General features: G+C 45.7%; 1 protein-coding gene across 1 annotated transcript in view; it reads right to left on the minus strand.

The window, feature by feature from the left end:
- The window catches only part of AKT1 (AKT serine/threonine kinase 1), a 120,226-nt gene that overhangs the window by 16,727 nt on the left and 79,477 nt on the right, over positions 1-24,022 (minus strand). The window contains exons 3-9 of the mRNA XM_081863148.1: positions 19,920-20,048; positions 13,889-14,000; positions 11,073-11,220; positions 9,266-9,397; positions 9,048-9,113; positions 5,043-5,111; positions 3,759-3,884 (exon numbers count right to left, since the gene is read on the minus strand). Of these exons, the coding sequence (XP_081719274.1) occupies positions 3,759-3,884; positions 5,043-5,111; positions 9,048-9,113; positions 9,266-9,397; positions 11,073-11,220; positions 13,889-14,000; positions 19,920-20,048 (782 nt within the window). The remainder of the gene's footprint in view (positions 1-3,758; positions 3,885-5,042; positions 5,112-9,047; positions 9,114-9,265; positions 9,398-11,072; positions 11,221-13,888; positions 14,001-19,919; positions 20,049-24,022) is intronic.

A 24,022-nucleotide genomic window follows, 5' to 3' on the forward strand; every position in this document is an offset into this window, starting at 1 on the left:
AGCTCCTGCCCTGAGGATTACAATCAAAAAGACACAACACAAAAGGAAAAAGGGATGGGGAGGGAGAAAGAAAACAAGCGGACCTGGGCATCTGCTATGGCTCCCTTTGAACTGAGCTGAATAGGCTTTTGAGCTAATAACAATAATAGTAATAATGAGGATTTCTGAAGTTATTTTTGAGTGTTCAGTGTGGTGCACAACACATTATTGAGAAAATCCATGTAACAGCCTTGTCAGGTAGCCCGTAAAATTTCTCATTATTGTTGACAGCTGGGAGCCCAAGGCAGAGAGAATAGTCGCAGGAGGTTCCCTAGCTTACACTTTTAGGGACAAACTTGACAGGCGAAGGAGACCTCTCCTCTCTCTGAATCTCTGCAAAAAGCAGACACAGAGTTACCCAGCTTAATTTAGGACTAAAGCAGAGAGAGAGGAGAAGGACTAATGCTTTGGCCCTACATCCTTTTCTCAACATAGATCAGTCTCCAAAACTGCTCTTTGCCCCACTGGAAAAATATACATGATATACTGTATTTTTCGCTCTGTAAGACGCGCCAGACCATAAAACGCACCTAGTTTTTGGAGGAGGAAAACAAGGAAAAAAATATTCTGAATCCCAGGAGTCAGAATAGCAAGAGGGATCACTGCTTTCGCTGCACAGCGATCCCTCTCGCTGTTCTGGCTTCTGGGATAGCTGCGCGGTCTGCATTCGCACCATAAGGCGCGCACACATTTCCCCATACATTTTAGGAGGGGAAAAGTGCATCTTATAGAGCGAAAAATACGGCACTTGTTTTCTCTTATGGGGAGAATGCCAGTGATTGGGAGGAAAAGGGGATTATCCACAGGAAAACAGCACAGGAGAGGCGAGAGTCACACACAGACACCCCTATCAGGCCACAGGCTCATCTAGTCCACAGTGGCCAAACAGATGGCCCAACACAAAGCCCTAAAGAAGGACCAGAGCACATCTGATGCCCAGGGTGGGTGGGTCCTGGGCCTACAACCTTCTGCATGCAGAACAGATGTCCTGCCACTGGGCTATGGATGCTTCTACCTGCTTCTTGATCATTCTGCCTGCAGGACAGGAGCTGGGGGTTTTCTGTATGCAAAGCAACGAGCTTCACCACTGAACTCTGTTTGCTCCTGTGCAGCCGGCAGAGAGACCGTGTTGTGCGTTAAACCAGGGGAACTGCCACAGGGGTTGCTTGCACACCTCCATCCTCCTGGGCAGTCCCAGCACCTGAGAGTGGTTAGATGGCAGGGGTACGGAGATGGGAAAGTGGGGAGAACAGCAGCAGGGCAAGCAGAGCGGCGGGTGGGTCTGCCTCCTCTTCAGCACTTATTTCCAAAGCTAGCGAATAGTATCCATGGCAGCCACCAATGGCAATGCATGAATAACTCAGGTGTTGTCTGTCTTCCAGGAAAAAAATTGCACAACGTTACCAGGTGGGAAACACACACACAAACACACACACACACACACACACACACACATACACACAGGAAAGGAAGGCAGCTGGGAGGGTGGGGAAGAGAAGAGAGCGACCCTTTTAATTCATTTATTTAAACAGGCAATATATATATATTCATGCCCCCAATTAGCACATGTTATTCAGGACTGTCAAGAGCAGCGGTACTTCGGTTAAGTCATTTTTAAAATCCAACCTGAACCTTCCAATGTTCGCCCAGTGCAATTAAGTACATCGATTCAGCGCAAGCATGAATGACTAACTAACAACCATTTTGCCACGCAGCCCTATTTGTCCATCTAGCTCAGAACTGCCTACTCTGACTGGCAGTGGCTCCCCAGGGTCTCAGGCAAAGGAGCTCTCCATCGTCAACTACTACCTGATGTTTTAAAGTGGAAATGCCAGGGGCTGAACTTGCTGCCTTCTGCATGCCAAGCAGGTGGTTGGCCACTGATTTATGACCCATCCCCACCTCTAATCCATGTGTCTGTTTTAACATGCTGCAGAGCACCTGATAAAAAAATAAGGGCCGCAAGCTTTTAAGCACAGGAGTGTGGAGCAAGTTACCAGGGGCTCATCCAGGAGCTTTAAGAGCACACCAGTTAATTTTATTCTGAGCCCAACTTTGAAACTGGTGGGTTACTGTAATACAAAGTGAAAAGGAAAAAAACATTGCCTTCTGCTACTGAATATATTTTAAAAAATTGCAGAGATGACGGGCAGAATTCGAGACCAGGAGAAAGAGACAGTGGAAGAAGATTGGAAGAAATTTAAGGACTATCTTAATAAATATTACAAGATTAAAGAATGTTAGATTGACATGGACTTAAAAATATTGGTTTTCAGAGACATTAGAGTAAGAAAAGGAAGGGAATTAGTAAAAAAACTTTTGGGAAATAAGGGAATGGAGTTGCTGATGGGATAATGAAACTAGAATACAAAACGGTGAGGTATGAGGAAGTCGGGGAAATAAGGTTGAGAAAATAAGTTTTGAAATTATACTTGTTGTTTTTTGTTTGTGTTTGTTTTCATTGTAGTTGTTTTGTATTTGTATGTTCTTATTGGAAAATTTAATAAATATTATTTTTAAAAAAACAGAATATATTTTAAAAAATTATTAAGCTATTACAACACCTTTCCTTCAAATGCACGGAAAGGCGCCTCTATTTAAATATCACTGATCTTTAAATCAGTTAGAGAGAGAGGCAGGTAAAAAGAAATTATATAAGAAATATGTAACTGTGCAAAGTTACATAAAGTAATGGATAGATAAAGTACAGTGAGATGAATTGGAAGTCAGTTTTAAATTTCTTCTCTATAAGTTTTATAATTGTGTTCAAATATCAGGAGTATATATGATGATAATTATATTAATCTTCTTCTATCTTATAGTGTGGTGGTTTGTTTGATTTTTCTGTTATTTGTTTGACTATGTTTACTTGTATGTACGTCTGTTTTCTCATGAATGTATTTATTTTAAATTAATAAAGATATATTTAAAAAGAGAGAGAGAGAGAGGCAGGCGATTAAACAACTAAAAAAACTTTAATTGGAGAATTGCCTGAATGAAAACCAACAGGATTCCAAAATGTCTCAGCCACCTAGCCCCTTCCTGTTTGCTACAGTGGGTGACTCTGCCCATGCAGGGAATTAACAGGGCTGCTGCTCATTTGCATATGTTAATTTGAGGAGCTATAAATTTTAAAAGCTGCTGCTTTTAACTAGAGGCAAGGTGAAGAAAAGAACAAAACAAGTATATCCCCAACATCTGGAGGGGGTGAGGGAAGAGAGCAATCAACCCCCTCGCACACTGGATTGGACTTTACCACTGAATTGTGTTGCTGGGTGGGTTTTTACTGCTGAGGTGTTGCACCTGCCTGTTCTGATTTTGTTTAACGCCACCACCATGTGCCATCTAGAAAATGTGTCTTTTCCCCCCAGCAGGGACTCAGTTCTGCCACCTCTCCAGTGGGCTCCAATGCTATTCTAAGAGAATAAGGGAGGCGTTCACTGTGAGTTCCAGCACCTCTTTTTCTAGAAAAATAGCGCTGAAAACGAGGCTGGGGGACCTCACGCCCCCGAGGGCCGAATGCTGCCTTCGATTTTTGTGTCCGGATTTTCACTTCTTGAAATATGGCACTCCTAAGCAAGCCAAAGTTCGAAACGGATATACCCCGCCAATACTCCAAATGAGATTTAGCACCACAAATCTGCTCCAGAAACACCCTTTTCTTGAGATAAACGAGAAAAAGGCTGGCCTCCCAAACTCACCGGCTTCTGCTCACCTACCTTTAAATCTCTATAAACCACGTTCTTCTCCGAGTGCAGGTAGTCTAGAGCCGATACAATCTCAGCCCCATAGAACCGGGCCCGGTCTTCAGAAAAGACGCGCTCTCTCGATAGGTGGAAGAACAGCTGGGAGGGAAAAGCACTTGTTAGCCTAAATTGGCACACCGCAGCGTTTACTGGAGACCTGTAATTAGGGAGGGACCACGGCTTAGTGCTGGAGCACGTGGTTTGGATGCAGGTTCAATCCCGGACATTTCTTCATTAGGAAGGTCTGGCAGCAGATAAGGGGGAAAGGAAATACTGGACGAGGCAGGCAAACAGACTCACTGGTATACCTCTGGGTCAACAAATTTGGCCCACCAGGTCATTTTGATTTAGACTAAGAGGACCATCTGTAGCCACTTTGGCAAGCCAGGAAAGCATTGGTCTCTATGCTGCTTTCATAGCACCGGGGAGCAAGGAAGAGGCCCAGTGGGAACGAACAGCTACTTCCCCACCCCATTCAGAGGACAATAGGACTTTCTTCCTGGCACGGACTACAACCTCTGTGATTCTTGAGCTGCATACCCCTTTCCTCACCTGAAGTCACTTAATGCAGAGTCAGGCTATCAGTCCACCTAACCAGCATTGTCCATAATCTAGGGCAGCCTTTCTCAACCTGTGGGTCCCCAGATGTTGAACTACAACTCCCATCACCCCTAGCTAGCAAGGCCAAAGCTCAGGGATGATGGGAGTTGTAGTCCAACAACATCAGGGGACCCACAGGTTGAGAACCGCTGATCTAGGGGATTGGCAGTCCTCCTGCACCTCAGGTCTTTCCCTGCCCCACGGCCTGAGATTTATGAAATTATATTAATACTAGGACTGGTTCTGAGAACTTCTACATGCCAACCATGCCCTCTACCACTGAGATATGCCATGTCCTTAGGATGCTCTTAGAAGGTTGCTGTGACGAACTTTGAAGATTCTCAATGCACCAAACGTCAGACTCAAGGCCAAAGGTGTCTCTCCAAAGGTGTCCACAACCCTCACCAACCTTGCTTCACACCCACTTTCAGCGCTTCCCCCGGCTGAAGTTCATCACTGTAATGCTATAATGTCTGGATGGAGGATGGAGAGGTTTGTGTGAGTGCAGAACCCAGGGGCTCGTGTGCGGCTGAAACGCAGCCCAGTGAAGTCATATCTATTCATCGTCTTCCTTTTCCCTTTAACCCAGGCGCCACTGGAATGTGGCCCTCAGAAAGCACACCATTAACATTCGACCGAGGTGAACGCGATCCTTACCTCCCCTCCGTTGGCATACTCCATAACAAAGCACAAGCGGTCATGCGTCTGGAAGGAATATTTCAAAGCCTACAAAAAGCGAATCACATGTGAGCAAAATGTGGTTTTATTTAACATGCAGTTCTTGAACCGCTTCCAAATTGATGTAGCAGAGCAAGTTACTAACACAGGTTTTTTTTTAGCTGCTATCGTTTCTACACTATGATTGGGGTATTAAGGTGAAGCCAAGACCAATCTTTTATCACAGTGGTTTTAAAACACGCTGTCCCACCCACATTGACTTGTACTGTTTTAATCTGCTGTCGAATTGTCTTAGATACCACCTGATTGAAAGACAGCATCTACAATCTTCGACACACACACACACACACACACACACTTTGCAACCTGGAATCTGCCTTTTGAGGATAATCCACACCCTGCTTCCATCAGTGGGCTGTGTGATATGGATAGTACCGCAAGACAGGGCATTCTTGGTGGTAGCCCCACATTTATGGAACTCCGTGTCAACCAGCTGAAATCAGGCCATGTTTAGGCAAACTCCTAAAACCTATTTGCCATTTAACGAAGTGTGTGTGCTATTCCAGACTTGGCTGTGTTACAAGGCTTGGACTAGATGACTTTTTGGTTCCCTTCCCACTCTGCAATTCTGTGATTCTATGTATTTATATCACCTTATGTTGTAAGATGCTCTGCGCTCCCTTGTGAGAGGGAGGGAAACAAATGCGATAAAATAATAAAAGCCATGAAATAATCTTGGGACATCTCATGTCACCCCCTACCCTTACTCCTAACTCAAGCTTCAAAAAGATATTGGGTTTCATCTACAGAGGAATACTGACACCCAATTCCTGATCCAGAAGCCGGATGGGAAAAGCCTGAGATGTAGCTGGCTGGATTTGCTACAGCGGAGGTGGGGAAATGGATCTGGCTAGAAGAGCGGAGGCTGGGTCCCCTTAATCCTGGTAGGCCACGTTTCTGGGGAACTAAAACCAGCAGGCTTGTAGTCACTGCCTAAGTGTTGACGGGCAGCAACATGAAGCCTCCCTTCCCAATCCATAATTGGGAGGACTTGTAGAACACAAGTCATGGTGGCTAGCAGCCATGGACAGCCTTATCCTCCATTCATTCATTTATCCAATCCTCTTTCGAAGCCGTACAAGATGGCGGCCATTGCAAACATCTTGTGGGAGTTCTGCAGTTCCACACTATGCGCCGTGTGAAAAACTTCTTCCTTTTGCCTGTCCTGAATCTTCCAAGGTTCAGATTTGTTGGGTTTCCCCTCCAGAGAACATGAGTTAGGACCCAGGATGAGCCGAGAGATGTACCAGCCACAACGCATGGTGAGGAAGATGGGTATTTTCAGCCTAAATGGCCAGGACAGAGATTTCCAATCTGAATGCCCAGTGTCTTAGGAGGCTGGGAGGGGTGTTGGACCATGTGACTTTGGCCCCTACCTTAAAAAGGTAAAGGAACCCCTGACCATTAGGTCCAGTCGTGGCCGACTCTGGGGTTGCAGCGCTCATCTCGCTTTATTGGCTGAGGGATCTGGCGTACAGCTTCCAGGTCATGTGGCCAGCATGACTAAGCCGCTTCTGGCGAACCAGAGCAGTGCACGGAAATGCCGTTTACCTTCCCGCTGGAGCGGTACCTATTTATCTACTTGCACTTTGACGTGCTTTCGAACTGCTAGGTTGGCAGGAGCAGGGACCGAGCAACAGGAGCTCACCCCGTCGCGGGGATTCAAACCGCCGACCTTCTGATCGGCAAGTCCTAGGTTCTGTGGTTTAGACCACTGCGCCACCCACGTCCCTTACCCCCTACCTTAGGGATATTTAAAACTGATGCACGGCCATGACTTAGGGCTGTTTTGAATCTGAACGGCCTGCAACTTAAGGGGATGAAGGACCCAGATTGAGCCAAGAGACAAAGTGCGTACAGTTCAGCCTGGGAAATGGGGGTCTTTCCACGGACAACCATATGATGTGTGGCAGCACTTGGTCAACGCAGGAAATCCTCTGCGGCTCACTGTGAAATTGGCCGCTCTCATCCAGAAATTATCATCATTATCCAGCTCTTTGCTGCAGTTTCATGGAGGGCAGCTGCCCAGCTGAGGCATTCCATCCACAGAAATCCGCTCTCAAGTCACTAACTTGGAAGGTGAAAGAGGGATTGGGGAGGGGGCATCTCTCTCCCCCTCGTTCGTCCTCCCCTCCCCACTCCACTCACAAGGGCTAGTGCCCTTCCCTCATGTCACACGCATTCCTACATCATGAGAACCGCTAGCTTGGTTTGACGTACAGTCCATTTTGTTTTGCTTGGGCTGCAGCCCAGAAGTTACAGCTGGGGTTTCAGAGCCAGAGACGGAGTCACTGCTTTGGCTTTAGATAAAAATAAACATCTCCATAAATAATAACGGGTTTTACAGGCACCATTTTTTTGGGATACGTAACAAGGCTTAAATATATCTGCCTATCCATCTATCTATCTATCTATCTATCTATCTATCTATCTATCTATTATCTATTATCTATCTCTATCTATCCATCTATCTATCTATCTATCTATCTATCTATCTATCTATCTATCTATCTATCTATCTATCTATCTAATCTATCATCTATCTATCTATCTATCTATCTATCTCTATCTATCTATCTATCTATCTATCTATCTATCTATCTATCGTTATCTATCTCTGGCCCTGAGATCTGCTAGTTCAGGGGCAGTCAGTTTGTGGTGGGTCACATGTGGATCTTAGAGCATTTCATGTGGCACTTGCCTTAACTTCATGCGTGTGGCAAGGAGGAGGAACATCAAGGGGGAAAGGGGTGGCAGAGAGAGTGGGGGTTTGCTAAGTAGGTAAGTGGTGCCTTCTTGGATCAGGCCAGCATCCTGGTCTTACATTGGCCAACCAGACGCCTGTGGGAAGTAGGGATGGGCGATATCTGGTTTTCAACACTGCGATATATCACCAGCTAAACATCACAATATACTGATATATCACAATGTCTGAAATAAGGATGGAGCGATGTTGAGACACTGGCTAATTCTGCATCACACACACACACACACACACTCTGATTCCCAATAAAGGAGCAATAAAATGAGAATTAAAAACCATGCAGCGTCTAGTACAGTGCATCATAACAGGCTGTCACAGCAGGCAGAAAAAAACATTAAGAGGTCCAACCAAGGCAAGATCTCAATTCTCAAGTGGTCAGGGGGGGGGGGGGATTTAGGAGCCGCTGTTCTACCGTGTACAAGAGGCAGACACACACTCTTAAAAATAAACAAGAGTGGTCAAAGTGCTGGTTGGCTGTAACCAACAGGACCGTCACGGCCATCTTTGGAAGATCAAACCTTGGCTTAATAAACTGAGATATAAACAAGTTTTTCGGCCAGGCATGCAACCCATTTAGTGCCGTCATGAAGGGAGGCACGAGCAAGCCAGAAAAGCCTACTTTAGCTCTACTTCCCAGTTTTGTACAAACTGGGAAACTACAGTAAACAAGTCTGAAACAAGCCAGAATATTTAGCTGCAATCTGAAGTTGACAATATCCTGACTTATCCATCGTTTCCCAGTTCAGATGAAACTGGAAACTGTGGTTAATAGAAGGCTTCATGGTTTGCCTGTTCTTGCTATAAAGGGAGGAACAAAGGGGCTGAATGGTTGGGGGAAGCAAGATAATAACTCAAGATTCCTATGCCAAGATTTGGTTGCCTGAATGAGGCCTGTGTGTTTAAGAGAAGGCATCTTCCCCTTCACATTTGGGCGTTTAGTAGAGGGAAATATCCATGCAGCTGTGCTATGCGCAAAGCAGTTCTGAATCCCATTACAATCAATGGGGAAATGGTTGGCATGCCATCAAGTACTCAAATCTACCATTCTCTGATTTGGAAAAACATATGGCTCCAAGGTTCCTATTAATTAAAACGACCAAGGCACGCACACGCACACCCATCTCACAGATTATGGGCTGCCCTTAAGAGAGAACACATACCGTTAAGAAAGGATGTCTAGAGTTCTGCAAAACACGGTTTTCTGTCAGCGTATGAGCCACTTCATCCTGAAGAACAACCCAGTAAGTTGTGAGTGAACAACAGCTATTGGACTTATATTACTTTGATGAATATATAGATGAAACCTGCTACTGTTATAGCCCTCCCCCAAAAACCTTACAAAATTAAACATTTAAAAACAAACAAACAAAGTGCTTACCTTTGCGACAATGACTTCCTTCTTCAGAATTTTCATGGCGTAATATCGCCCGGTTGCTTTTTCTTTTACCAGGATCACCTTTCCAAACGTACCTTTCCCCAGAAGCTTAAGATACTCAAATTCAGTCATAGTCTGTTGAAGACACGTTTGAAAGGTGGTTAAGAGGCTTACAGGCCCGAAATATTTGAACAAAGCAAAATGAATGACAACATTGAGGAATCCTTTATTTATACAGTGGTGCCTCGCAAGACGAAATTAATCCGTTCCGTGAGGCTCTTTGTATAGCGGTTTTTTCGTCTTGCGAAGCAAGCCCATTGACAGCTTAGCGGATTAGCGCTATTAGCGGTTTAGCGGCTTTTAGCGGATCAGCTGATAAGCGGCTTATCAGCGGAACAGCTGATAAGCGGCTTAGGGCTTAGGGCTTAGGAAAAGGGGGGAAAAAGGGAAAAAACCCCACAGGAAATCGCAAGACATTTTCGTCTTGCGAAGCAAGCCCATAGGGAAATTCGTTTTGTGAAGCGCCTCCAAAACGGAAAACCCTTTCGTCTAGCGGGTTTTCCGTCTTGCGAGGCGTTCGTTTTGCGGGGCACCACTGTATATGTATGTGTGTATATACAGGCAAGTCCCCGTTTACGCGCATTTGAGCCGCTCGCAACCACGCATGCGCGCATTGCCGCAAACCTAGAAGCGGCACTTGAAGGGGCAAAAACGGCCCCCAAAAGTGTGAGAATGACAAAAATAGCATGAAAAAAGTATCTGACAATCCCACGAGCCTTTGCTAGCGCAATCCCAGGAGTGCTGCTGGTTTTTTAAAGGGTTTATCAACGGCTTCCCAGAGGTTTAGAAGGTGCTTGCAGGTTTCCCCAATACGGCCCCCAATATATGCGATTTCGCTTAAACACGTGATGCCTCGGAACATAACCCTCATTTAAATGGGGAGTTGCCGGTATGTTTGTGTGGAGACTTAAAGGAGAGTCCTTGCCAACCACCATCGAGAAGACACAGATAAATGATGGCCCTCTCACGAAACAGTGGGATCAGCTTGAGAAAGAACTCAATTCATGGAGACAAATAAAACTGCGTCTTAACTCTGAATGATTACGGCGCTGTGTGTGGCGCTGTCTCTGAAGACTGTTCACACACACACACACACAAGTATGTAAAAAAATTCAGCAGCCAGGGCTGGGGCAAGAAGGTTTGAGCATATTACAGTGGTGCCTCGCAAGACGAAAAGAATCCGTTCCGCGAGTCTCTTCGTCTAGCGGTTTTTCGTCTTGCGAAGCAAGCCCATTAGCGGCTTAGCGGATTAGCGCTATTAGCGGCTTAGCGGATAAGCGGCTTAGAAAAAAAGTCGGAAAAACTCGCAGGACATTTTCGTCTTGCGAAGCAAGTCCATAGGGAAATTCGTCTTGCGAAGCACCTCCAAAACGGAAAACCCTTTCGTCTAGCGGGTTTTTCGTCTTGCGAGGCATTCGTCTTGCGGGGCACCACTGTACACCGATCCTGGCCTGACTACACTGGCTGCTGACTAGTTTCCAGGCCCAATTCAAAGTGCTGGTTTTGACCTATAAAAATCCCTAAACTGCTCAGGACTGCAATAACTCAAGGTCTGCCTTCTCATATGAACCGACCTGTGTCCCCTCCATAAGAGAATGGGTCTTTTCTTCAGTTGTTTCCTGACCACTAGGCCATGCTAGCCAGGGATGATGAGAGTTGGGAGTCCAGCAACATTTGGCTACCTCTGGCTCTGTAGCAACACAGGCCATAGGGAATGTTAATGCTTGGGCGAGAAAACCCCAATACTTACTACTTTGTGTTTTGGCTTTGTCATAGAAATTTCCATTTCTTCGGCGCCTGAATTATCACTGGGCGAACCAGATCGAAAATCCATTATTTCCTCTTCTTGTTTCTTAAGGCTGTCTGCTACGGTTTGGATGGCTTTTGTCCATTCATCCCTAAACGAACAAGCAGTCACGATTGAGATTCCTGCCCACCACAAGCATATCCCATCACTGCTTAAAAAGCTGCTAAAACACAGGTGGGTTCCAGGTATTTTGGAAAAGAATGCTGGCATAAACATAAACTCATGAACCCGCAGTTCGGCAACATCTGGTGGGCCAATGGTTCCCACACCTGGCTTAGATCTACACTGGGGTTCCCCAGTTCTCCCTAGTTGGGGCAGTTTTCATGTCCTCATTCCTGACATGATGTCAGGAATGAGGCAGGTAAGGATAGAACTTAAAGCTCCTGGCTATTCCTTTATTTATCACATTTATATATCATCTTTTTTCTTCCAAGGATCTCAAAGTGGTATATATACATGGTTCTCCCCCTTCCAATTTCATCCTCCCAAGAAACCTGTGAGGTAGAGGTTGTTAGGCTATTGATGTTCGGTTTCACCTAAACAGATGTGTGGAGCTGTTGTATGTCACATGTCTGTTTACATTCCAGCACAGCTTGCTGGGAACTTCTGTTAGTGTATAGCTTTTGCTTATGCTTCCTCTCTTGGACATGAAAGAGAGCAGACATGTTTTCTTTGTCCTGATCTATGCCGAATAAACTGCTTGTAAATATGCTTTACATATGCCTCTCTCCGGCCTTCTGTCGCAAAGAGTTTGTTATCTCTGCTGGCTTGCGTGCTCAGCTTCTGAAAGCTCTGAGTCGTACTTTTGATGCAGAACCGAGGACTGGAGTTTGACCGGCTGCCGGCCGGTGGGCTGGAGCCAGCTGGGGGTGTGCCAATTGCCCCCATTCCCTTGGACGCATCACAACAGAGGTTAGGTGAAGAGATGGTGACTGGCCCAGGGTCACCCATTGAGTTTCGCGGCTGAGTGGGAATTTGAACCCTGCGCTCCCAAGTCATAGTCCAACATTCTAGCCATTATACCACACAGACTCTCCCACCCATCTATCAGACAATGGGGGTGGGGGGGTGGGAGACCCCTTATTCAAGGCTTTGAAATAATTTGTGGTACTTAAGTTAAAAACAGAAAGTATAAGGGATAATAAAAAACTAAAAAGGAGACAGTTTACCAAAAATTGAAGAGAACTATGTTGAGGATGAGGGAAGTCAATTGGAATAAAAGAAGACTTGAAATACGGTACAGTGGTACCTCGGGTTAAGAACTTAATTTGTTCTGGAGGTCTGTTCTTAACCTGAAACTGTTCTTAACCTGAAGCACCACTTTAGCTAATGGGGCCTCCTGCTGCCGCCGCGCCGCTGGAGCACGATTTCTGTTCTCATCCTGAAGCAAAGTTCTTAACCTGAAGCACTATTTTTGGGTTAGCGGAGTCTGTAACTTGAAGCGCATGTAACCTGAAGCGTATGTAACCCGAGGTACCATTATATATATATTTCGTGGTCGAGTTGTTTTGCTTAAGTTTCCATATGTTATTAAGTTTTTTTCCCTTTTTTGTTCTGTTGTGGGTTTTTTTGTTTGTTTTTTATTGGACATTATTATTTTTATATAAATAATTATATAACTTATAACACTTTTATAAGTGTATATGTGTTGTAAAATAAACTAAAAATGAAATGAAATGAAAGGCATCTTGCTCTCTTCTCTGCATTTCTCCTTCAAACCTCTGCAGAGGTACAGATGGGGAGAATTTGAAGAAGTGCTCCCACCTGCCCATTACCTGATAGAATCAGAGAACTGCAGAATTAGAAGGGGCCCCTGTGGGTTATCTAGTCCAACCCCCCTCCATGCAGGGATATCATCTATGGCTCCCCGTTTGTGGAATGCTCTCCCCAGGAAGGCTCAGCTGGTGCCTTCATTCTATTCCTTTAGGTGCCAGGTGAAAACGTTCCTCTTTAGCCAGGCCTTTGGCTCGTGAACGTCCGATGCCCTTTTAAATGTGTTGTGGAAGAGGGGGTCATTGGTTTGCTTCTGTTCTTAATTTTAGCATGGATCCTGTGCTTTTTATATTGAAGCGTTAACGTTGTGAACCGCTCCAATATCTACGAGTATTGGGCGGTATAAAAATTTAATACAGTGGTACCTCGGGTTACAGACGCTTCAGGTTACCGACGCTTCAGGTTACAGACTCTGCTAACCCCGAAATATTACCTTGAGTAAAGAACTTTACCTCAGGATGTGAACAGAAATTGCACGCCAGCGGTGCGGCGGCAGCGGGAGGCCCTGTTAGCTAAAGTGATACCTCAGGTTAAGAACAGTTTCAGGTTAAGAACGGACCTCCAGAACGAATTAGATTCTTAACCCGAGGTACCACTGTATATAGTAATAATAATAAATAGCTCAAGTGCCCACGACAGGTGGCCATCCAACCTCTGTTTAAAAACCTCCAAGGAAGGAGAGGCCACCACCTTCTGAGGGAGCCAAAGAGATAGGCCTGGAGGGGAGAGCATTTCTGGATTCCTTCCCCAGTTCATCTCCAAATTTGTGTGCATGTGTGTACACCCCCCCCCAATCAGTTCCTTCTGCAAGAACCTCTAATCCACCCCCACCCAAGTGGGAAATGAGACTCTTAAAACCCACAGCACCAGAGCTCGTCATAAACAAAGCAAAGCTCTGGAGAAGAAGGCGCGCTCTTAATAACGCTGAACGTTTACATCTGCTTTTTTGCAAGTTGCCTTTGTATTTAAGTCTGAACGAGACATACCGCTCCTCCGGAGTCTCCACATGAAACGTTCTTTCAATTACTGTAGTCCACTGTAGGCACCGGATGATGAATGTGTTTGGTTTGGGTCTCTCCGTCTTCATCAACTGGCACTCTAGCACAGATCGAGGGAGGGAAGTCATGGTACGTAAGCAGGTTTAAATAATCATTTGTCTTTATTCTTATCTAACAAACTGTTGTGATTAATCAGGCGTGGAAATCTCCGCAAGTAGCTCTTCGGGAGAGGGGCAGCCGCCGGCTGAGAAGAGCAAACAGAACAGCCGGGTGGATAGGATGCCTTCAAGGAGCTGCACTCTTCACAGTGCAGAATACGGCCGCTAGAAATTCTGCCCAGCCAAAGATTAAGTTTGGCTGGTGTCGTGCGTTTTCCGCAATCTGCAGGACAAAAGTTTAGCACGGCGCAGAGGAAGTGCCCCAGATTTCTGCGAAGATTTAACGCCTGTTTGCGTGCCATGCTTTAACCTCCACCACCACAAAAAAAAGAATTCTGTGCTCACAAAACTGAAATTCTGCACCAAGAAAAACTGGATTCTGCGATTTGCATAAAATGAGCTGGCACAATTTATCCTGGGTCTACCCACCAGGAGGCAGGGATACAAAAAATTATGTTATTCATTAAATTAACAATAATTTTATTATTTATACCCTGCACATCTGGCTGGGTTTCCCCAGCCCCTCTGGGTGGCTTCCAGCACATATAAAAACATAATAAAACATCAACCCTTAAAAATGTCTACCTCCAATGGAGACTTTTTTCAAAGCCACCCACCCGGCGTCTGACATTTCGGCCAGGCACTGCCCAGGCACTTTCACACATACCCTTGGTGTGTGGCCTTTGGAAGGCTGCCCAGCCGAGAACGTGGCCCTTGAGTTGTCTTTTGTGCCATTCATTTTTCTTGCATCCCCCTTTGTGAGAGAGCGGCCCCCAAAAGCAGGTTTTAAAACATTTCTGAAGTTCCCTACTCTCCCTCTTGTAGTGTGCGGTGATTTTTTTAAAAAAAGTGTGAGATCTCCAAGTTGTGCATTGTGCCTATGTCACTGGCAGCCAACAAGAGATTTGTTGTTGTTGTTGTTGTTTAAAAAAACTAAACAATTCCCCCACCCATTTCATTTTAATACCACACGCTGAATTGACTTTTGCTCCAGCAAAGCACTCTTGCTTACACAGGGTGCTTGAAACCTCAGAGTATTCATGAAGATATGAACACAAATCCACTATCAAGAGAATATAACTCACTCAACTTGCAAACCACTAGCTCTTTGGATATGTGCCATGCGCATACTCTGGCCAAGGGTGGTTCTATTAGTGTGGCAACTTAAAGAGCACGCCTGCTTTTAAAACTAAAAGCTTTTAATTTGCACACTTACAGCTAGATTAAATATTTATTGCCATTGGCTGAGTTTTCTCCACAACCCACCCTCCGCCCTTTCATCCTCCTTTAGATGCTGCATTTTGGACCGTATAAGTTCATGCCTCATTTGCTGCTGAAATTGTGAAGCTTCTCAACAAGTACTTTTTTTTAATGGCAAGATCATCTAGTTTTTCATTCACGGCACACCAAGGTTACATGGCGTCCTACTAAAGGGAGTGCAATTAGGTTTTTAAAGTGCATTAAATGAGTAATGAAGAATGAAAGGCGCGCTTTAGTGAGATCAGCACACAAATGTCCTAATTCTGCTAAATCTGGGAGTGTTAAAAACTGGAAATGCAGGAAGAGCCAGAGGCGCTTGTTATCACCTGTGCTTTTTTTCAGCGTGTCAGAACCAGCACCTCTTAGGTGGGCGCCATTATAAGAGAATAAGGGAGGTGTTCCTAGTGAGTTCTGGCACTTTTTTTCTTAGAAAAATAGCATTGCATTTAACTGACCTGCACCAGAACCAGGGGCACCAGCATCTGTTCAGGGCTGCCTCAGCGACTTACTGTAACAACCTCATGGTGAGTTCCGGCACTTATTTTTCTTGGGAAAAAGCACTGGTCATCACAAGTCTGCAGTCGTGGGTGTCACCTCACCCACTCAACAGGGATGCATACAAATCTCCTTCCAGGGTTTTCTTGACTCTGGACCAGTGGTTTTCAACCAGAGTGCCGTGCCACCCTGGGCTGCCTTGAATGATGGTCAGGGGTGCCGTGGGAAACACTGGCCTCTGTCCCTCTTTCCTTCCCTCCCTCCTCTGCTGCCCTCTCGTATCTCTGCCTCCCAAAGGCTTGCACAGCTGTTTGTTGCAGCAGCCCTGGCTACAAGCTCTGCAGGTGAATGGTGCCTCTGGGAAGCAGCTCTCCTTGGGGCAGGGGGGACAGCTCAGAGATCAGGGGCGGCAGCAGCAGCTGCCCGGAGGACTCTCAAGGAGAGGGGAAAGGAGGGGAGGCTGAAGGAACACCCCACAAGGGAGTATTCGAAAAGGGGTGAAAGGTTGCCAGCTCTGTAGGCAAGGGGTGGCATAACTGGGCTCCTGAGCCCCACAGGAAGGATGTAGTTGGTCAAGGGAGCTGTGGACTCAAAAAGGTTGAAAACCTCTGCTTAGAATGTCGGTCCATTTACAGCCAGCTTGGGGTTCTCAATGCCCCAAGTCTACTACTGCCCAATCAGGGCTTGGGAGAATTCTGCCACCAACCAATCCCTTGCGTTTGTTTTCTTCCTTGGCTTGATGGAGAAACGAGGCGGCCATTTTCCCAGGTGCAAAGACAGATGGCACCTGCTAGGGCAGCGTTCGGCAGCTCTGGTTTAGACTACAACTCCCATCAGCCACAGGCAGAACAGCTGTAGTCCAAAATATCTGAAGAGCGCCAGAGCTAGCAAAGGCAACTGTGGAGACAAGACACTAGGCACTCCCACCCCCTGGTATTTGGCATTTGGCGGGGGGGGGGGGGTAAGACACAAAAGCCAAGATTAATCAGCCACTGCCGATCCCAGCTTGGACTAAAACATGCGCTGGCAAAAGTGTGGAGAGCAAGACAGGAGGAGGAAAATGCGGCAGCAGTCGAAATTATTCTGACCGCAAGTATGACACCCTATTATTGCTTTTCGATACAAGGAAAGGAATGAGGCCATTTAGAATCGACACGTTTCCTCTAAATCAGCGCTGCCCCGTAGATATTTGCTAAGCTTGCTGATCCAGCAGTCCTTAAAAGCACACAGCAAGATGAATAATAGAGATTTGTCAGTTAATAACCACTATAATTCAAGTATGTCACGCAGAAATGTTTTGTTTAGTGAACAATATGCTGTCTAATTACCCTGCTCAATCATTACAGAACGCATCAAGAAGGGGAGAAAGCTTCGTTTGAAAACTTGCACGGTACTTTAAAAGAAAAAAAGGGGAGGGGGTGGAATTATGCCACTTCGTTGTGCTTCCTGAACTACAGCCTAACCCCACCCAATTAAACATCTTAAGCGCACTGGCAGTAAGGAAACTTGCACTGCACTAGAGATTCCGAAGGATGGCTGTGTTGCTTCTGGAAGTGTGAATTAGGACAGGCCTGCGTTAAGACACCAAATGAACCTTCTCCTGGGCTGCACATTGGAATCCAGTTGGCCACAGTGAGAACAGGATTCTGGATTATTTGGGCCCTTGGCCCTGATCAATGTTCCTGGGATGATGCTACATCGGGCATTCCGAGACATGGTGGGATTTTATTTTTAAATAGCTAGCAGCTTCCGGCTGAAGTTGCCAGGTAAGGCTACAGCTTGGGATACCAGGACACCAGGGACACAGCTTGGGACACCAGGACGAGAAGGGGACTGTTTCAATGCACCAACTACTTGAACGCCAACAGCCGCTAAGGATGGCGTATACTGATGCCAGGATTCTTGTTCCCAGCAAGCTCTTTGCAGTGCAGTTGTGTTACGTTTGCAAGCGCAATTCAAAGTGTTGGTGCTGACCTTTAAAGCCCCAAATGGCCTCGGCCCTGTATACATGAAGGAGCATCTCCACCCCCATCGTTCAGCCCAGACACTGAGGTCCAGCGCCGAGGGCCTTCTGGCGGTTCCCTCCCTGCGAGAAGTGAGGTTGCAGGGAACCAGGCAGAGGGCCTTCTTGGTAGTGGCGCCCGCCCTGTGGAATGCCCTCCTATCAGATGTCAAGGAAATAAACAACTATCTGCCTTTTAGAAGACATTTGAAAAAAGCCTGTATAGGGTAGTTTTTAATGTTTGATGTTTTATTATGCTTTTCCTATTTGCTGGAAGCCGCACAGAGTGGCTGAGGCACCCCAGTCAGAAGGGCAGCATATACATAATTAATTATGATGATGATGGTGGTGTTTTTTTCAGTACATCTAGATACAAATTTACGCCGCTTTTCTTAAGGGACCAGTTTGGTCCATAATTGCCTATTCTGAAGAAAAAAAACCAGAAACAAAAAACAAAAAAAACACCAACCCAAACCCACCCCTATTCCTACCTGCCATTTCCCCATGGAAAGGAGTTAAATGTTAAAACTATGACTTGTTTGTGTTGGTTGGATCTTTGAAGGGTAGGTTGGACGGTGCAAAGTGTTGCTGATGTGAACAGACAACCGGGCATTCATATGCAAATTGTTGTTGTGAGGGTAACAGGCACCAGGCATTATACAAGCGACTTCCTAGAATGTCAAAATATTTACTCTGCCTCCAAACACTTAAAATGAAAGGAGGAGAGATAGAGAGAAACTTTTCGTGCAGTGGAGGTGGCAAACTGGCTCCCCCTTTGATGACACTGAGATCAGAATGTATTTTAATTAATTGATTTTGATTTTATGTAAATTGTGTTACTTTTACTGTTGTTAGCTGCTCTGAGCCTGGCTTCAGCTGGGGAGAGCGGGATATAAATATATTATTATTATTATTATTATTATTATTATTATTATTATTAGCAGCGAGAAAGGATCCTTCACTCTCCTGTTTGTCACTAGAGGGTTTTCTAAGGCAACTGGAGGAGATGCAAGAGTGATATAGAGAAGGCAGCTGGGACACCAGGCTGCTTTCAGAAGCACAAAATAATGGGCAAAATCCCAGGACTACCAGCCACGCTGCTTTATTAATTATATTTCCTTCTGGGTTCAGGTGCAGTTTGGGTTGCCCTGATGGATGGCCTGCATCAAGAGCAGGACAGTGACTTCATATGGATCTTAAGCAGCACTGGGGACAAGACGACACCCTTTCTAGCAGCCTGTTTGGTTTCTATGATGAGCGCACAGTGCTCCATTTCTCTGCCACTGGCCAGTTCATACACATGCATGAAATACCTGGTCACCTATAGCTACCAGAAAAGCCATATAGGCGACCAGGAATTCCATGTAGGGGACTGAAATAAAAGGCAGGTTTTGTTGCAGCGAAACGAAGAGATTGACAGTCATATGATTCCTGGTCCTACGATCAATGAGTGGCCTTGTGGATTTTTTAAATCAGATTTTATTTTTCAACAGGTCGTCTGGAAGGAGTTTTGTTATGTCTCTCTTGACCTTTTGGTTTGTCAGCTGGAAAGAAGCCCTTGCTCATCGGTGTGCATTTTTTGTTTTGTTTTTAAAAAAGAAATTAAAAATAATAATTCATAAAATTTATATACCACTTGATTGTGAAACAACAACAACCCTCAAAGCAGAAACTGAGAGATAACACAGTCCCAATATGTGGGGTGACAAATACAGTGGTAGGTACCTTGGAAGTTGAACATAATTCATCCCGGAAGTCCGTTAGACTTCCAAAACATTCAGAAACCAAGGCACGGCTTCTGATTGGCTGCAGGAAACTCCTGCAGCCACTCAAAAGCCACGTCAGATGTTCGGGTTCCAAAGAACATTTGCAAACTGGAACACTCACTTCCGTGTTTGCGGCGTTTGGGAGCCAAAACGTTCGACTCACAAGGCATTCGGGATCCAAGGTACGACTGTATAACTAAATAAATTAAATATGCCCATGGAACCAAGTCTGCAACAAACCCCACAGGCCATTGAATCAGATAAATTATGCTTCAAATAAGTTTTAGTTAAGCAAGCATGAAACACTAAAAGGATGGTTGTTGAGAGAAAATACTCACGAGCCACAGAAAAGTTATTTAAGGGGGATTCTCTCTGGTCCACATCTTGCGGCCGCTCCTTGTAGCCGATGAACGTTCCATCATTTTTCAACAGGAAATACCTTGGCCTCCATGTTTTAATGTACTCCCCTGGAAAGGTTGATGTGAAGAAAAACAAAACAGCGCCCGGTAAATGTGGATAATTGTATTCGTTTCAACCTTTTCTACACCACTTGGCACCACAGTTTTTAAGCAGTGCATAAGGATGAGGTTGCAATGGAGACTCGTGTGATAAAACTGGTTAAAATGAACTATGGAAATCAGATAATCTAATTTAAAATGCCCAGTGAAATAAATAAATACTTCGCTGAAGCCAAAAGGCTTGCTGCAGGTGAACAGCGTGTGTTGCACCAACCAAAGTTCAATTCTGAGTAGACCTGTGAAATGATACCAAGTTAGCCACATGCAGAAATTTCAAATAGTCCACCCTACACAGGGGCTAACGGTGGATGCAAACCAGCTGCCCTGTGTTGAAAAGCAGAATATAAATCTACTAAGAAAGGAAAACAAACACCACCAACTTGACGGTGAACCCAGACTACGCCACGTAACTTAATAATTAAATTATCCTCAACTTAATAATTAAATTATCCTTTAGTTCTCTTATCCTGTTGTTTTGGGGCGAGAGCTATATTAAGGTTACCAGATTTTTTCCCAATGAATCCAGGGACACTTTTCAACTTCAGTAGGAATGATAGAATTTCTTATGGGGACTGATTTGTAAATCCGGGGACTGTCCCTGGGAAACAGGGACATCTGGTAACCTTAAGCTATATCCCCAAATGCAGCAGGGAATTGCAGGAAACATGTCCCCCAAGCTTACCTAGCACACTGAGTGACTCTGCTCATGCCAACAGGAAACCTGCAGTTGTGTGCAATGACGCAGTGTGACCCACAGGGGGCCTCCCTCCACACAGTCACAGAGCATTTTGCTAGAAAGCATTTTTGATGCATTACTGTATTTTAATATTTTGTTGGAAGCCGTAGTAATAGTAGTAGTAGTAGTAGTAGTAGTAATAATAATAATAATAATAATAATAATAATAATAATAATAATATTACAAAGGCAGGTACAGCACAAGGAAGAATCTTGCGGCACATTAAAAGGCCAACCAGTTTTTATAATGGGATAAGCTTTCATGGACTTCTTCTGCAAGTTGCAAATACACCTGCAGTTAGCTTTTCTTCTGCAGCTGCTGCATAATTTGATGCCTGTTTCGTTTCTTATATTAACAATTATGAGATTGGGGAGATGGAGGACTTCTAAAGCAGTGAGAAAAACAAAGATATGTTGACAACTCCCCAAGTTTTCGGAATGCAGACCCATTTCAACATCCCCCTCCCCTTAACATATATATATATTTATTTAACTACTTCAGAGTAATAAATAAATAAGACTAAAAATGACTTTGGGATTCACAAATCACAGCAATCACAACTTGTCCTAAAACTGTTCAGAGCTTCTAGAGATTCACTTTCCAAGCAGAGAGGAAAGCTGTGTGCGCATTTTCCCCCACACAGCATCAAAGCCCATAATAATAAATGCAATAAGTCACCTATTTCATCCCCTAATTGCGATGCTTGACTTGAAAGAGATGGCGTTCTCCCCACGGTCCTTTCCTAACACTGAAAAGTAATCTTTACTCTCAGTGTTCTTGATCACAGGCCGTGTTTTCCCAAAACTCAGATCTCTATTTAAGGCAGCTTTTTTTTTTTTAAGTACTACTACTACAACTACCGTGAGATATTGCAAAAAAAACCCCTTTAAGCAGTGAGGCACTGGACAAAGAGAAAAGAAATAAAACAGCTGCTATGTTTAAAGGTGTTTTTTTAATGCAATTTCAACAAAAATAGAAAGAAACAACATTTACTTTGTGCAATTAAAAATGAAAGTATTTAACCACCTTGAAGTCCAGACAACTGGACTAGAAACCAGATTCCAAGAGAAATTCTACCCATACACCAATTGTTGCTGGAATCTGTCTGTCTCGAGAGACAATGGAGCGCGCCTCTTGGGGGGGGGGTGTTAAATAATAATAATAATAATTTATTATTTATACCCCCCCATTTGGCTGGGTTTCCCCAGCCACTCTGGGCGGCTTCCAACGAAAAAATAAAATACAATAACCTATTAAACATTAAAAGCTTCCCTAAAGTCAAACTGCTGCATTAGCAGCACCCAAGTGACCTCCCTGGGGTGCAAGTCCGGGTAGTATGTGTGTATGGAGGGTCCTGGGCTGCCCAGCCAACAAGACCCCCCTCTCGACCTCGCTGATGTGGTCCAAAGGAAAGCAGGGCAATACGTTTGGCGCCAGCTTGGCTGCAGGAGTTGCCAGAAGGGACGTACAAGGTGCCACCCAACAGTCTTAGGAACGTCACTCTGGATTTGTGTAGGTTTTAGCCTTTTCTTCTCCCAAGGCAGCAGAGTTTTAGGACCAGGGTTTTCCTTCTCCTAGGCAGGCAACCTTCCCAGGTTGATGAGCCCCACCTGCCCCTCACTTCCCTCTACAGCACGTGCAGAAACCACCTTCTTGACCGTTGGACCCACTATTGGTCTCGTTTGTTCAATCCCCTGGAGCCTGTCTTTGCACGCAGAGGAAGTCCCTAACTCACCAAGAGTTTGAGACACATTAGCCACCCTCACTTGGCTTAGTTGGTCAGTTGAAGACGACCCCAGGGTGTGACCTCTGTCGCACACTGACAACTTCTAGGAGCCACAAGGGAGAGCTGAGCGCAGGGTGGGGACAAGGCCGTCTTAAGCATATCCGGCGCCATGGTGCAAAGCTCCCTCCGATGCCCCCATCCCTTTCCCATAATTTTTTAGGGGAGACGGTACTGCTGGTGGGGCTGGAGGAGGTGGGCAGTAGCTGGAGGGCGGCTCCTCCAGTGGGGAAGAGGTGGAGGTTGGACGTGGTGCCTCCCGGCTCGGCTGGCCGCTTCGTGCCACGGTGGCCACAGCAGACGGAAGCTCCGGGCACGGCGCTGCTTTGGTGAGGCATGGCAGAGGTGGGCGAGAGCAGCGAGCTGATGCCAGGAGGCGCCATGTCTGGCCTCCGCCTCTTCCCTGGTGCCCTCCAGAACTTGGCGCCCTGGCACCCCGCGCCACTAGCCTCTATGGGTAAGACGCCCCTGGATGGGGACCAAAGGTGGACAAACTACAGTCTGGATGCGAATGGGATCCATTCCAGAGCCCTATTCGCATCCTGAGTAGAACACAACCCGCGACGGCACATCTGTGCGCGCGGGGGTCGCGCTTCGCCATTTCTGCGCATGTGTGTGACATCATTTTGAGCATCTGCGCATGGGCGAGTGGCGAAACCCGGAAGTAACTTGTTCCATTACTTCCGGGTCGCTGTGGAGCGTAACCTGAAAATGCTCAACCTGAAGCATATTTAACCCAAGGTATGGTGGCGCTGTGGGTTAAACCACAGAGCCTAGGGCTTGCCGATCAGAAAGTCGGCAGTTTGAATCCCTGCGACGAGGTGAGCTCCCATTGCTCAGTCCCTGCTCCTGCCAACCGAGCAGTTTGAAAGCACGTCAAAGTGCCAGTAGATAAATAGGTACCGCTCGGGCAGAAAGGTAAACGGCATTTCCGTGTGCTGCTCTGGTTCACCACATGACCCAGAAGCTGTACACCGGCTCCTTCGGCCAAGAAAGCGAGATGAGCGCCACAACCCCAGAGTAAGCCATGACTGGACCTAATGGTCAGGGGTCCCTTTACCTTTACTATGACTGTACTCCAGAAGGAGCATGATGTGTCTCCCACCAGAGGTACTACCCCTCCCATAACACCCCATACAACCCCCTAAACCAGGGGTGGCCAACTTCCAGGAGACTGCGATCTACTCACAGAGTTAAAAACTGGAAGTGATCTACCCCCCTTTTATTGGGGTTCAGGTCAAAAAGTTGTTGAGCTTTTTTTTTAGAGAGGGGCAGTGCTCCATTTTATGCCCCATTTTATTGGAATCTGCCTCACAGCAGAAACTCCCATCTTCTGTTCCAGAGATCAGGAGAAAATGCAGGGAGGGGAGATGGACCGGGGCCGGGCGCTCCTAGGCAAAAGC

Source organism: Podarcis erhardii (assembly GCF_964252035.2).
Source record: "Podarcis erhardii genome assembly, chromosome: 1".
Lineage (NCBI taxonomy): Eukaryota > Metazoa > Chordata > Lepidosauria > Squamata > Lacertidae > Podarcis > Podarcis erhardii.